At 36.7% G+C, this 15,336-nt stretch overlaps 1 protein-coding gene across 2 annotated transcripts in view; it reads right to left on the bottom strand.

Annotated features, from left to right (window-relative positions):
• DLG1 (discs large MAGUK scaffold protein 1) overlaps window positions 1-15,336 on the bottom strand; it is a gene marked incomplete at its 5' end in the record, with an annotated part of 115,024 nt that overhangs the window by 80,898 nt on the left and 18,790 nt on the right. The window contains one exon of one of the 2 annotated variants that reach the window (XM_082486981.1): window positions 10,651-10,875. The exons of the other annotated variant lie outside the window; for it this stretch is intronic. Within the exon in view, the coding sequence (XP_082343107.1) occupies window positions 10,651-10,875 (225 nt within the window). Of the gene's footprint in view, window positions 1-10,650; window positions 10,876-15,336 lie in introns of those variants that run through there. 2 annotated transcript variants of the gene reach the window in all.

The raw sequence follows: 15,336 nt of genomic DNA, 5'->3' as shown, positions 1-15,336 counted from the left end.
CAATGAATGTCACCAGCTATTTTTGTGCCCATTCACTTTTGTCTGCTATTCTCTGCAGCTAGTTTAGTTAACCTGAAAATAAAAATAAAAAATAGAAATAAATCGCATACCTCTGCCTCACAGTTTCTTCTCTCTCCCCCCCCCCCCCCCCCCCCCCTTCACGAATATGACCTTCTGGGAATCCAGTCAGTCACAGTTGAAGGGACCTGTTTTAATCAATTGAAAATCTACAAAACATCCTTCTCTTTTATCTCATGGCACCATTAATTTTAACACCGTTTGATCCAAGAACCATTATTTTCAAAGACTTCTGTAATTATAATGACCTTCTGATGACCACATGTTACCATGTAGATTTTTATCTACATGTTCTCTGTTTTCAAAGAACTCTGGAGGATCTGAGAGTCCTTATTTTCCCTCTACAAAGACAAGTTGACTTCTCTTCAAAATCTGTCTATCCATCTACCTGTTAATTCTTTTTTAATAAAGAATTTCTCAAAGTTTGTACAATAAGGAAATCGGACTTGATCAGCTGTAGTCTCAGAGAGTACAGCTTATCTCCTTTTAAAAAGGGCATTGTATTTGCCTTTTTTTGCAATTTTTATTCTAGGAATACCCAGACAGTTTAAACAAAAAGGTCACACACAACACAAAAGACAGTTTAGTCATATTAAACACAAGTTCCTTAAGAAATCCTGAATAAATGTCATCTCCTATTGATCACCTGTGCCTCTTACCACATTAATTTGTCTTTTATTGGCACCTGAATCTTATTATTTTTAATACAGTATTTTTAATACAGGTCTGTACTATCACCATCTTGATCAGTAGTATTTCACAGTCAAATTGAATACCACTTGATTTAGCTTTTAACTACTGAAGTGCTACTCTATAATGAGCCTTACTGTGCTCAAATTCTAAAAAGCTGTATGCAGAGTTTTCCCCCATGGTGTTCCTCTTTTAAAAAAAAGAGTAACAACAATGATAAAGTTCAAATAAAAATTGAAAGCAATAGTAAAGAGATGTAATAAAAGAGTTTTTTTAAAAATACAAACTGCTTTCCAACAGTTTATAGCTTCCAAATAGCAGTTTAAAGTCATTATATTAGACGTTGAATCAGAGATTCTGTGATGTATTTTGACATTTTCAAGCACAAACTTTATTTGTCAGTATGTTTTTTACATAGGAAATACTAATTTATTACCCTGATTTGACAATTACATCTTGGCCCACTAAGCTTTTGAAACGCTTATTATATTAATATCCTTCTTTAAAATTGAGTTTTCTATCTAAATTTGTCTAGCTTTAGTTCCCTGACTTATAATACAGATGCCGCCTTTTACTGAATACACAAGCTTTCTGGTTTCTGAAATCTATCCCTAATATATTTATAGTTTGTGACCGAATCATCTCCTGACTTTCCTTCGGATTAACTAAGTAGATGTTTTTAAGTTTCTCGGTTTAAAGCAGGTCTTCCTGAACGCAATCTACAGTTATAATCCCTTTTCTGAACACCCCCAATTTAGCAGGATCCCTTTTCAGGCCAGGATTTCAGACTGGAGACTGTAGACACCACAGACAGAATCCAGAGTTCCTGCTCTCTTCTCCAAAGGGAAACCTGACTCCCCTCTCTCCTGCTACATCACACGGTGTAGTCAAATACACTCAGTTATCTAAGAAAAACAACTACAATTTACTTACTAAATTAAATTTGCTTTGAAGTAGAACTGTACACCAGAAGCACAATCAATCTTTACTCTGCTTCCTATGCTGTTATGAAAACTAAATGCTATTACCTGGGAGGCACATAATACAGGTTGCTCAACTAACGTCCACAGACATCAGTCCTAGAGAAACAACTTTAAATAAGCAAATATACACACTGTGAGGCTGCACTGATAAAGAGAATAAAGGAGGAGGGGCTAGAATACTCATCCAAAACATTCCCACGGTATGGCAGTTTCCAGTAAACACTACACAATGCTGTCAGAAGAAACTGAAAATTCCATGGTCAAAGAAAATCCTGTACTATAGCTGCATCCCATAAAATACTTGAATTCATATTAGAAGAATGACAGAACTACATAGATACTAGTCTCCAATAACAATAATACTTAGACACAGTTTAAAAAACAATGGTAACTTAAAAAAAGGATACTCTCTCAAGCTGACTACAAAGACATGAAAAAAAATGAATAATCATTTCTATTTTACCAGTGTCAAAATAAAATTTAAACTATTTTGTCCTGATCCTTTCTTCTTTTCTGTGAAAAATACGGATAAGGTGATCTGTTTTTATTTAAATCATTGCTTAGATGTATCATTTCACAGAGACTGTTACAAGGGACTAGAATATGCTCTGGAAACAGTTTAATGGAGCAAAAGACTGAAAATTCATAAACGCTAAGATCAGCTTACAAGAAAGACAAAATGAGTCATAAATGTCTGTAATCTGTCTGGAGAACATGTCAGCTCAACTACTTCCTAATGTGCAGCTAAACACAAAAAAACTGGCAGCACAGCAAATGCGCAACAGAGACAAGCTGCAGATCAAACCTGATATATTAGAGAAGTGGGTTACAGGCAGTGAGATGAAATTCAATACTGACAACCAAAGTCACATGGAATAGCAATAAACAGCACAGAGACACTCTGAGGACCAAACTGGAAAACAAGCCCAGAAGTGCTTTGGTTGGTGGCAAAGATTTTTTTAAAATTATGAGACACAGAAGGGAGTCCTCACTTTACATTGACTACAGTCCTTCAGAATGCTTTTTTTGATATTAAGCCTTGTGTGTGTGTGTGCACAAAAATCTGGTACTGGAAGGGAGCATTAACACTTTCAAAAAGCAAGTGACAGAACTGCACAAATGTTGGGATCCCTTACAAGTTTTTTAGGAGATAAAACCACCATGTGGTCATGATACATGAGAGAACCTTAAAAAAAGTCAAAAGAGGATCATAGCCCACTGAAACAAGTGCCTCTTCTTACCTCACATCCCCAAAGAAAAATGTGTAATAGTTTTCTTAAACATACATCAATGGGGAACAGGTGGCTTCTACTCCACTTGACTCCACTGGTCAAGTGGACATTAGAACATCACTTGAACAACTTCAGCATCTTCTCTAGCAGCAGCTAGTTCCAGTAAGTAAGGCACTGGAACAGGTTGCCCAGAGAGGTTGTTGAGGCCCCATCCCTGGAGGTGTTCAAGGCCAGCCTGGACATGGCCTTGGGCAACCTGGTTTAGTGGGAGGTGTCCCTGTCTATGGCAGGGGGGCTGGAACTCTATGATCTTCAAGGTCCTTTCCAACCTAGACCATTCTATGATTCTATGATATGTAGAACTATGCAATCTACACTTGAATGAAATTTGGGAAGGCACATTAGAAACAGCATTAAAGGAAGTATCCTTCCTCAAGAGGAAAGCATCCACAGGGACCTGTCTGTTACAGAGCCATTAAATGATAAGCAAAGTGTGAACGATGTGGTTATACTAATAAACAAGGATGAGGCACTTCATTTCAATTGCATGTGAGATGCACTACATGATGAGGCAGATGTTTTCCTGACATTTTTGTCTTTTATGGATCTGCCAAAGTAATACAACAAATGAACTGTACTGGAAGTGCTTCACACTATGCTTGTGCTTGAAGTTCAGCAAACATATATTGTTCAGCCTACATAAAGTGTCAAACATTAGTTTGAACTCACTGCCAGGAAGAGTAGTGAAAGACATGTTCTTCGCTCAGACTGTTGTGCCCCTGCAATGGCAAAAGTTACATGCATAGCCCAAACAGGTAGACTTAAGTCAACAAGAGTTCATATGCCTTGCAAAGACATCTTTTATAAAGGGATCTACAGATACGCACATCTGGCATTTTACAACAGCTCCAGAACACAAGCTTGCTCCCACGCACTGAAATACTTGGAAGGCTGAATCGATGTCAAGGTGTAAGCAACAACAATACATAGTACTATGTAGGTCTCAAAATGTATTAGTAGAATAAAGAAAATTGGTCTCAAGAGACCGTAGAATAATATATATGAAACAGGAATCACTGGTTATTATGTGACAATAAAAAAAAAAAATTAAAAAAAAAAAAAAAAATCACACTAGGAAACTCAGATGAGGATAGGAAAGGAATAGAGAAATACAAATTGCCTATCGGGGACTAGGAGTTTACTTAATACTGAGCAGTTTACACAGGGTAGGACCACTCTGAGAACTAGAAAAAAAATTCTAACAAAGATATAATGATTCAAACATTCACACAGAAATCTAAACTAAAGAAAATGCTTTTCAGAAAAAAAAAAAATTCTTCTGAAAAGAGACTATATAGTCAGTGTGCACATAAAGACTTCAATTTATCTTGTTTACCAAGGCAGCAGTATCTCTCCTTGAGTTACTATAAATCCCAAAAAGGCTGTGGACAAAGTTCACCAAGACTCAGAGCTGGTATAAACTAGAAGTCTCTTAAAGTTGCAAAAGACATGATATCATGTCAGCCCTCAAACATGGATGCAGATCATTCTAAAAGACAAAGTCATGTTTTCTAATACATCTCTGTTGCATTAGCTTCTTCAAACTAGAAGAAACATCCTGCACATCCTTAACCATAATTGAGAGTGCTCTTGATGTTGTAGACCAAAATAGGCGAACAGGAAGAAGACTCTGTTCACGTTAGATCTAGTGGTCCTGTCAGACAGTCATTTACTTAATAATTGTATTAACTGAAACATATACAGCAGCTTTGGCAGCAAAACAGAAATGCTAAACCACATAGGCTGTGCTAGAGCTGTTTAGTAAGCTGACAGCTGGTGAAAGACAGACTGGCCTGTATTTGACTTTCAAAACACTTTGTCAATCAATATAAGCCTCAACTGAGAGGGCAACTATCACAATATAAAATAAATTAGCGAAGTTATATAACTGACCTAAAGAGTCCTACCTCTTCCACTGGCTTCCGCGCACTTGGCTTCATACAGCAAGACCCTGTTAGTCCACCTAAGTTGTTAGTTGGAGTTGAAGACAATTGATTAAGAGGGGATCCAGCGCCTGCCTTGCCTGAAGGTTCAGAGTCTCGGGCACACCGTAGACAGAAAGCCCCTGCAGTAGCAGTAGTACTCCAAAAGCAAAACATTCTGTGTCCCCTTCTCCTTTGCTTACCAGGTTTCTGACTCATTCTGGAAAAAGTAATTTTCTTGAGATACAATGGAACAGAAATATGAAGAAATTCTGTTCTCAACTCCGAGTGAGACAGAACAGCTGTGAGACAACAGGTGAGAGAAAGTATAACCTAAAACCCTCTGGCAGCAAGCAGTGCTTGCAGGTAGCCGGAACACCGGTTCAGTTCTTATCATCACTGCCGTGCTGCAAGCGATTAACTGAAGCAACGCACTGCATATGCCAATATTACAGTCACACACATGGGTTTGGGAAGGAAGCAGCACACCCCCATTACTCCACAGGCCAACTGGCTGACTTCCTAAGAGGAGAGACAATTGGCTACAGCAGGGAACAAGCACGATGCTAACACAGGCTACATGACGTTACACGACTCATGATACATATTCTTAAGATTTACTGATTTTAATATGCTTTTACAATTGTTTATCTTTTTAAAATTTCAAGCAAACTTCACAGTCTTGAGAAGTTTCCGCACCTCCACCATACACAGTTAGAAAGTGTTTACAAAATGAACCAAAGGTTCCAGAGACACTCATGAGGCTTGAGTTTAAACTGTCAAGTATTTTCTATTTCTTAGTCTATTGATTAGAACACATATAAATGAATTCCTCTTACAGAATAAATTCATACCATTATCTTCGCTATAATGCCCTCTTATGGAAAATGCAATCAGTGGCAGAACTAAAATTTGCAAAATAAATTTGTACTGTTACAAATATGTGCTATTACCTAGCTAAAAATCCACAGTAAGAAGGAAACTTAGTACAGTAAAACTCATGTTTAAATTTCAGAAGGTACTTTTTTATACTTAAAATCATCCAAAGCAAATACTATTTAAAGCTGCTTTCTCACATGTTTATCACAGTATTAGCAGCAACAATTTCCAGGCAATGTATGCTCAAATTTTAAACTCAGGGAAAAGTCTGCATTTAAAAAAAAAATAATCTAAAAATGACAAAATTTGTTCTATGGACTTATATAAGCTTCTCTACAGTTACACTTGTAACTCTTTTCTTCTTTACTGTTATCACCTCTTTAAATCAAGAAAATGTATTGAATAAAACAAATCCTGTGAGTAAAGAACTTCACGTTATGCAATGGCTGGCATAATGAAGTCCCAGTTTCACTTAACTCGAAGGGCTGCTAAAACAGTCACACATCCACACCGAAGTTTAATAATGCTCATAAAACATATCACTGTAACACACCCTGATATGCCCAAGATAATTAATAGTTAAACTGCTATCAAATTGCCTGAACTTTTAGTTGCAGTAACTTCCTGCTGCAAGTTCCAGGTTTAGTTCCATGTCTTCTATGAAGGCCTCCCCTTTTTTCTTTTCAACTTCTGCTTATTTAATTAAGCCTCCACATACTACATCAGAACTATTTTATCTTTTATCTCACATATTTTCAGCATGTGCCTTCGTGTTATGATCTCAATGTCTAAAATTAAATAAATACTGAACTATACCAAAATTATAGGAAGGATCATATCTATTGCTGTATGAAACCAGTTTTTGCAATTCCTGAACTGCAAGTAGTACAATAAAAAAAAGGATTAGGGTAGAGACCTGGGTTTGTTTTTGTTTGTTTTTTTTTTTTTTAAATCAATATCTTTTAAATGCACCTTAAAACACCTCTATGTTGTTGTCTGATTACATATAGCATTTCATACATACTAGAACCATGTTCATATTATTTCAATGAATTTGAAAGCAATATTCCAGGAGTAGTGACATACAGCCAAACTTTTATAAAGAGCTTAAAAGGAAGAGAAACAAAGACAAGGGCTCAAACAACTCACAGAAGCAGTTGATAAGCTCTGAAATTTAAAATTTTTTGAAATGTATAAGTGGAGTTAGAAGGGGTTTTCTGCCCCTCTCCTTCTTCCCCCCCCTTTCCTAAAATGTGTCCTAAAAAATAGAAGCATAAATTAGCACAGCATATTCAAAGAGCTAAACAATTTTTTAGTATCAAATGCCAGAAGCATATTAAACTATATTACATACTAAGAATAGCCTAAATGTGCTGCTGTTAGAATCTGTTCAATGCCATGTGAGTTTCAGACAAATCCCAGTTTCTGACTTTGTAGCACAACATGGGCCAAATATTACTGAGAGTTAAAATGTATTCTGAGACATGACAGCTGCATTCCCTGTCAGGAACAGGTGCTTCTCAGAGCTCTGGAAAGACTTTGGGGGAAAGAACTGCCCTGGAATACAGTTATCTCTGTTGATGCAATATGCATACCTCTTGTTAGGACAGCACTTCAAATTACCCAGTATTTTTCATTTGCATAACCATGTATTTACTAAGCTCATGGCTTAGTTATTCACCCTTGTGACAGTATCAATTTGTGGTATGTTTGGTTTTATCCTCATCTTCCATTTTATGCCACAGACTCGGCTTTTATTAAAGAAATTAATGTTTGCTGACAAAAGTTGAAAGACCAACTTCTAATCAAATTCCCTAATTCTTCCAATTAAGTAACTAACTCCTCATAACAGGGAATGCAGAAGGAAGAAACAAATAAAGGCCTCAAATGTCTGAGCATGTTAAATCAGCTTCTCCAGACCCATAAAGGAGCGTGGTGTGGTTAGGAGGGCAGGAAGGCGCTGCTACCTCTACAGCAGCTCACCACCGCAAATGGAGCGGGTATTAACCCAGCGGGAAGTACTGCTGCTCTATGGACAGACTGCAGTGTCTGATCCCTGAACTCCTCGGTATTAAAGTAATGCAAAGTCTACAAATCACTACAACCACCTCAAGTTCCATGCAGAGCACCCTGGAGACCTTGGCTAGGGCAGGACACAAGCAGAGAGTCAGAATGACCACTTACTGGCTGTGTTTGTGTCTGTTTACACCATCTGTTTCCACTGGTGCCTTTTTCCAGTGAGAGCTGTGTGATCTGAATCTTGTAATAACATTAGAAAGGGGCAATACTAGTAAATAAGGCACCTTTAATGTTTGAAAATGGATTGCTAGTCTTCAGGGTGCTATGACTTTTTACAGTAGCCTTTCGTTCCTGACTAGTCCTCCGTGCTGCGATGCATTTGTGCAGACACTCACTTTTTTGGGCAGAAGCCTAGCGATAACCACAGCAAAAAGCAGTCCTACCATATCCATTGCCAACTTCTTCCTTGCTTCTTTAGGGTACAAGACCCCCTACTTAGAAAATACCTCACCCCAAAATCCAAAGTCCCTTCTTTAGCAAATGTCCTCTTGCGACCTAGCTGGGGAGAAGGTGACCTGTTGCAGCCCCCAGAGGAGGACAGGGGTGTGCAGGCCAGTCGTTTCCCTGTCACTGGTAATGAAGGGAACTAAGCAAGTACCACCACTCCACACCGTCCCACACCATCCAAGAAAGCCAAACAAATGAAGGGACAGCTAAAAATGGGTGCTATGTAACATATTCACAAAGCAAGCAGGATACCAGTACTTCAAAAAACATGTTTGATTTTGTATATGCTAAAAATCATGACATCACAACAATAAGAATATATAAAGCCCATCATCACAAGTAAAATTTCAACAGACAAGGTTAGAGAAGTACATCACATCTAATTATTTATTTGGACTCCATAAATGTGATTACATTCAAGTGATGGGGATGTATCTTAAATGAACAAATCAAAGTTGTCAAGAATTTTCAGAATACTACATCACAGAACAAAAACTGAAGACAACTGGAAAACAGAATTGCACCACAATGAGCAATCTTTAAATGTCTTTTTCCGTCCCTGAGGCTAGAACAGCTGCAATGGGTGGATAAGGTAGGAGGATTGTACAGCATCTTTCCAGAGGAAGAGGCTTCAATAAGCTCTTATGTTTTCAGTGTATTACTTCTGAATATGCTCATTAAGTTTTTTTAAAACCACTTCAAAATGTTTTATGCTTTTTTCCCCTCCTTCTGGCCATGAACATGTATAAGCAGTTCTTTTTAATGGAAGAACTGTCAAGAGTTACAAGAAAAATTTGGCAGGCTTTCACAGAGGTAAGCTATCTTTTTCATAGCAGAAAAATAGAACAAACATTGGGATATTGACTGAATCACAGTTTTGGCTTGAAGAGATGTCAGGACCTCTATCTGGTCCAACCCACACTCAAAGCAGAGGCTATTCGGTATTTTATTTATCAGCCAGTTTCTAGTCCTGACTAGTCAGTCCAATTGCAAGTTTCATGCATTCCAAATATTACTTGTTCAAACATTAAACAAATAAGAGCAACCATAATATTTATTCAAAAGGCCAACAGTGTACATTTTGGCTTTAAAAAAATAACAGTACTTAAAATCTATTATATCTGCCTAATGCACCACTTAGAGTTGTATAATGACCCATTATAGAAACTACAGGATCCCTCTTTGACATTCATGTACATTTGCAACAAGAAAATGAAAATCCCCCTCTAAGATCTCCTATTCATTGTTTACTCTAAATTCACAAGCAAAAAAAACCAGGCAACAATAAGCAGATTTCCAGAGGAAGTGCCAGTTTATCATCTTTGAAACAATTAGCGACAGATATGAAATATCTTAATAATATTACACTGTCTGAGGGTAATATTTTTTTCCCTTTTTTACAAGTTTTTGGAGTACTTCAGGTTATGCAACATCAAGAAAGCAATTATTCTTTATTAAAGCTGAATTTAGCAAATTAGAACAATTCTAATATCACATTTTTAAACGATGCTGACATCTCAGCAATCTTCAAAGACATAGTCATTTGCTAATGCCAGTAAGTTTAAACTTCTCTCAGTATCAACGTCAAGAACCCACCCCAAAATCCACAGACTTGAAATTTAGCTTTCTTCCTTCTACCTGACTTTCAATCATGATTACTAAAAATATCACTTAGATCAGATTGACAGTCGAGTTGAAAAAATGTCATGCTTTTCTTACAGACTGCACTATGAAATGTATATTCTGTACGTAAGGTATTCCTTCACCTTATTTATGGATTATTAGCAGCCAAAAAAATCCAGAAAACCATTACAGGCTACAATTTGTCGTGCTACATCTAATTAAGACTTTAAATTATTTTACCCTTTAAAAACAATTCCTTAACCAGGAAATATGTGGTCTTTATTTGAACTGACATCTTACTATAGCTATGAAATTGGTATTTCTTAACTACATTATTCCCCTCCAGGGCCAGGCAGTAGAATGCAAATTACATTTTTCAATATTTCATTAAAATACCTCATATCTAAACTTGTTGGAGGCTCACCACTTGCAAATTAACTTTAAAAAGAAACAAGATCTCATTTTAGTGCTCCATTTCCTTGCTTTAATGCTAAAAATCATACAGAGGTCTGTAAAATGTAAGAATTAAAGCAGACAGAAAACGCTATTCGTAAATCGGAGATTATACGAAAGCATGCATATATAAATAGATTGTTATTTCTGACTAGCAAGTAACAAGAAAACATGCACACACAATTTCAACAAGTGGCATATTACCTGGGTGGAGCTGGCAGCAACAGAAATGCAGTCAATGAAACCATGTCTCCGAGTGAAAAATGCAACTATCTGCTGCCAACGGGAAGGCTCGTTCCGTAACTCATCTGTCGAGCCTTTCTTTGCCCACTGCTTGTGCTTTGGGCCTACAGAACTGTGGCTTGAGCTAGTGTTGCCTCGATTGGCGCGAGAATAGAGGAGTGTGTTATTTCCGAAAATGTAATTCATCTCTGCAGCTCTGCAGGTGGTTGCCAGGCAGTCTTACTTCCCTACCAGCTGCTGAGTGGTGAATGAGCAGGAAAAAAAAAAATGCAGATAGAATTACAGCAGCATCATTTACAAGCCAGGAAAATAAAATTCTTGATAGCTGATGCTATTTTTCTTCCAAGCTTTTCCACCCCCTACCTCCCTTCTCTACCTGTGATTGCAATGATGAGCATAATCTTGAGCAATTTAAAAAAAAAAAAAAAACCAAAAAAAAAAAACAGCAAGCAAATGTTTTTCTTATTTTTCCTTTTTCAGAATCCACAGGATCAAAAGCTTGTTTTCTCTTCCTAGCCGACAACAGATATTTAAGAGAAACTGGGTAGCAGGTACAGTACAGTGTTATAAATTCACAGCTATGAGGATGGTGGTGCACGATAACAGCTACTGGGTGGAGAAAGCATGGATCAAAAATAACCAAGTTTCAATCACTGCCTGTAGTAAGATCCAATAGCATCTTTTCACTTCCTTGCTTGCATAAATTATAAACCTGAACCGAACAAAACAGGGAGCATGCAGTATAATTGCACTTGTTCACTGATTCTGTCTTTCTGAAAACGTTTCACAGAACAAAAAGACTTTAACAACACACATTCAGAAAAAAATATTTGAGAGAAGTGTTTCCTGGTTTCTTCTTCTCTCCCCCCCCTGCATAAAACAATTACAGAGCTAAGATACCATTGTGCCACAAAACAGTCATTTTGTGCTTATCAATGGATGTCTAGTGGGGTTGGGTTTGTGTGGTTTTTTTTTTGTTTGTTTGTTTGTTTTTTTTTTTTAAGTCAGCAAGAAGATTAGAGATAGTAAGATTAAACACTAAAAGTCAACACTTTGTTGTTCTTATTTTTTGTCATGATTATAATACCCATTTCCAAAATTCTGTGATTACTGTAAGCATCATACAAAACCAATAAAAACATATATTTGTGACCCAACATTATTTCTCAAAGTGCAAGAATTGGCAAAAAATGAAAAGTTCTTATTCTGCACTAGCAAATTTTCAATAACATTACTTTGATTTCCAATGCAAATCACAAGAGTATTACTGCTATAGATGTGCATTTTCTCTGCTCTCTTCACAGTAAAAAAGAATACGCACTAGTCAGTATATCTATAAAAGATTATATGGAATTCAAATTACCTTACAGAATTCATCTTTCAAATTTTTACAGCCAACTATTTTAAATCCTCAAGCTTGCATCAAAGAGGTTACTTAGGAAATCAGCTAAGTGTCAAGGCTTTCAATACAAGCTTGCTTCCAGAAATCCAATACAAAGTTATCAAAACTGTTTGTGGTGTATTTCTGTACAAAATGCTCTAATAGTCACAATTGTAACACCAGAGCAAGCATTTTCAAAAAGAAGAAAACTCTCCATATGATGAACAAAGGCAGAAAAGTTCCTTACAACACTACCACAACTTACAACACCACAATTCTACAAAACCACTGAATTATGATGTGCATTTTAGCAAAGATTACCAAATTCCCCCGTATACTTTTTTTGGTGCAATATACTCTTCTGCTTATCAAATTCTTACTGACAGCAATCCTATTCTGTGTAACAAATTTTTCCTGACAGCTTATATTACAAGCAGAAATAATAAGTACATTAATTTAAAGCTGTGGTAATAAATCAATGCACCATTTACTTCTAGTCACGAGTAGAGCTCAGCAACGTATCACACAAATATTCTGTGTACATCTTTCAGACTTTATTAATATCCACAAAAACAAAGGCTTATCAGTGTAAGTCATATGAAACTCGGTCTGACTTGTGCAATGTCTTCAAAGCCATGTTCATAAGATAGATAATGGAGGTAAAGAAACGCCTGAGACATAGTAGACGCAATGATCCTTTTAAATGGACAAGCTTTTTATAATGTGAATTCTTTTCATAGGAAGACTGCAGCCCCACCTGAGCCCTACATTTTCCAGGCTCAAACTAAATACCTAGTCAGAAAAATGCCTACGAATTTATTACTGGAGAAGTTTCTTAATCCCTGGCTATGATTGAAGCTGTTTGCAACAAACTACACATTACATGTTTTGAATTCTAAGTCTTTTTATAAAGAGTCAAAGTGAAAATATTTTTTACACTTATCTTCATATGTCCTTGAACGTCCACACTGCTGCACATTTTTAAAAGATCTGAGAGGACAAAAATATTAGCATAAAACTTTCAAAAAAACATCTCCATAGGCTCCAAACTTAGAGTCTTATGGGAGAGTATTGTTTAAAATTCTGAAAGTGAACACCACAGTACATGGACAAGCAATGTACCAAGTACCTATTTTTCTTGCTGTTTTATCAGCCTGTCTGAAGATGAGACAGGTTTGCCGTGTTTCAAGGCAGTTTCTGTCCAGGATGATTCCCACCCAGCCAACAATCAACTGCAGCATCACTGACAAAGACTTTAGAAATCAGCACTTCAGGAAAGGCTCATATGGACACACAAGAAAAAAAAAACCAAAACCTGAAAGTGAAGTTATGATTTCATTCCAGTAGAGACAGAAAACCAAAAAAGTACTTCAGGAAGAGGTTATGCAATCACACTGGTGATAAATGACAGCAATCTGTGTCACCTACACTCCATATGGATGTTAATGACATTGAGCAAGATTTGCTGATGCCTAAGAAGATATAGTTGCAGTTTTTTGTAGAAGGAGCCTGTATTGCAGTGATGAGACAAATCCTGATTTTTTTCAAGTTACAAAACAACCCAAAGATAAAGGCATGGCATAACTCTAGAGGTGTACAACATCAGGACAATGCAAAGGAGTCCAGACTAGAAGAATGGTTGCTTGTACAGTTGAAAAAAACAATGGCCAGGAGTAAAAACTAGGGCTTGTTTCAGTCAAAGAGCATTTCAACAGAGGGTCAAACACCTACTGTAGGAATCAGAGAAAGTGCTATTTGGACAGAAAAAGAAGTATCCAGACAAAGGAGACAATCTAACATCAACACAGAGGTGGTAGCTGAAATTGCATCTCTGAATGACTGTCTCTAGAGTCAGGAGGTAGAATGGGGAGGCTCACCAGGGAATCTCAGGATTCCCGTTTTCTGTGAGGCAAGAATTGAGACTCTACAGACTAAGAAAAAAAAAACCAAACAAAACCACGAACACCAAAAACAACACCCCCCCACACACTCTAACACCCCTCCCCCCCCAAAAACAGCACAAAATTAACGTTTCTGTGTCAGCAGACATACCTTTATACAGCTTAATAAAATTATTGCAAGATACATCTGTGTTTGTAGTGAATGCAAAGTAACATTATTTGATCTGTGGCTAATTAACAAGATACAGTAATCACAGTGGCTACTGATTTTAAAAATTAATATCAAATACTTGGGATAAAGTTCCTCTGTCTTTGTACCTGAGCCAGTTCTTATTATCAGCTTGCTAGGACAGGTTAAAACATGGCATAATGCCATATTTTAATTTCAGAGATAGAGTTTTCCTGGACGTACCTTTACAAGCAGCATGCATACATTGAAATTAAAAATGCACTGCAACAAAAACTGCTTGTGTATGCAAACAGCAGTTATATCTCAATTACCGTTTTTAAACAATAACAACAAAACCCCAAAGCATTTTAAGTGTCTTATATTAGTTTTTTTTACCATCCTGCTAAACAGAATATTGGCTAAAATAAGCACAGACCCTAACGGAATAAACTGATGTATTTAACAGAGAAAATTCAAGAACCACCTAAAACAATGGCAGGGACTTACACTATTTTCAGTATCACATAGAGTTTTAACCCCAAAAAATAGAGACAAAAGAAATGTGCAAAGCTCAATTTAAATACTCAAATACAGACTATGCAAATTTAACTTGCCAGGCAGGGGAACAAAACACACCACTGAAAAGGTAGATATAAATTCACGTTTACTTTTTAGACTTTTCAGAATTCTGTGTTTAGTAAATTTTTACTGGCATAACAAATTTAAATCTCATTAACAAGCATATACAATATTCCAAGCAAAAGCCCAAGAGTACACTACTCAAATTGGATACTGTGGAAAAAGAAATTATTAACTCTTTCTGCTAACATACATTAGAAAGCTTATTTTAGCTTTTAGTTGAGACAGGACTCAAAGGATAGCCCTTGATCAATTTTGATTTATATAGTCAATAAAAAGTAGATATTTTACCACTGAAACTATCTTTTAAGTAAACACCCCAGCATGATTATTCTATAATGATACATTTTCGTATAAATATTGGCTATAAAAGATTATTATGTTATTACTCATACTACACCTCAGACAACCTACCAATCTGTGCAGATTGAACTGCCTGGTCTTCCGTACCCTGTTCATGAGTCTCCTGCCCATCTTTTTGGCACGCCAGACCGATAAAAACATCCTGTGTTTAATGCAAGCTCTTTCTGGCTTTCTTCAGTCGTCAAAACGAACCC

Source organism: Vanellus vanellus (genome assembly GCF_965231255.1).
Source record: "Vanellus vanellus genome assembly, chromosome: 8".
In the NCBI taxonomy this organism is placed as follows: Eukaryota; Metazoa; Chordata; class Aves; order Charadriiformes; family Charadriidae; genus Vanellus; species Vanellus vanellus.
Note: the sequence above shows the minus strand (reverse complement) of the source record. Positions and strands in the feature narration are given on the sequence as shown.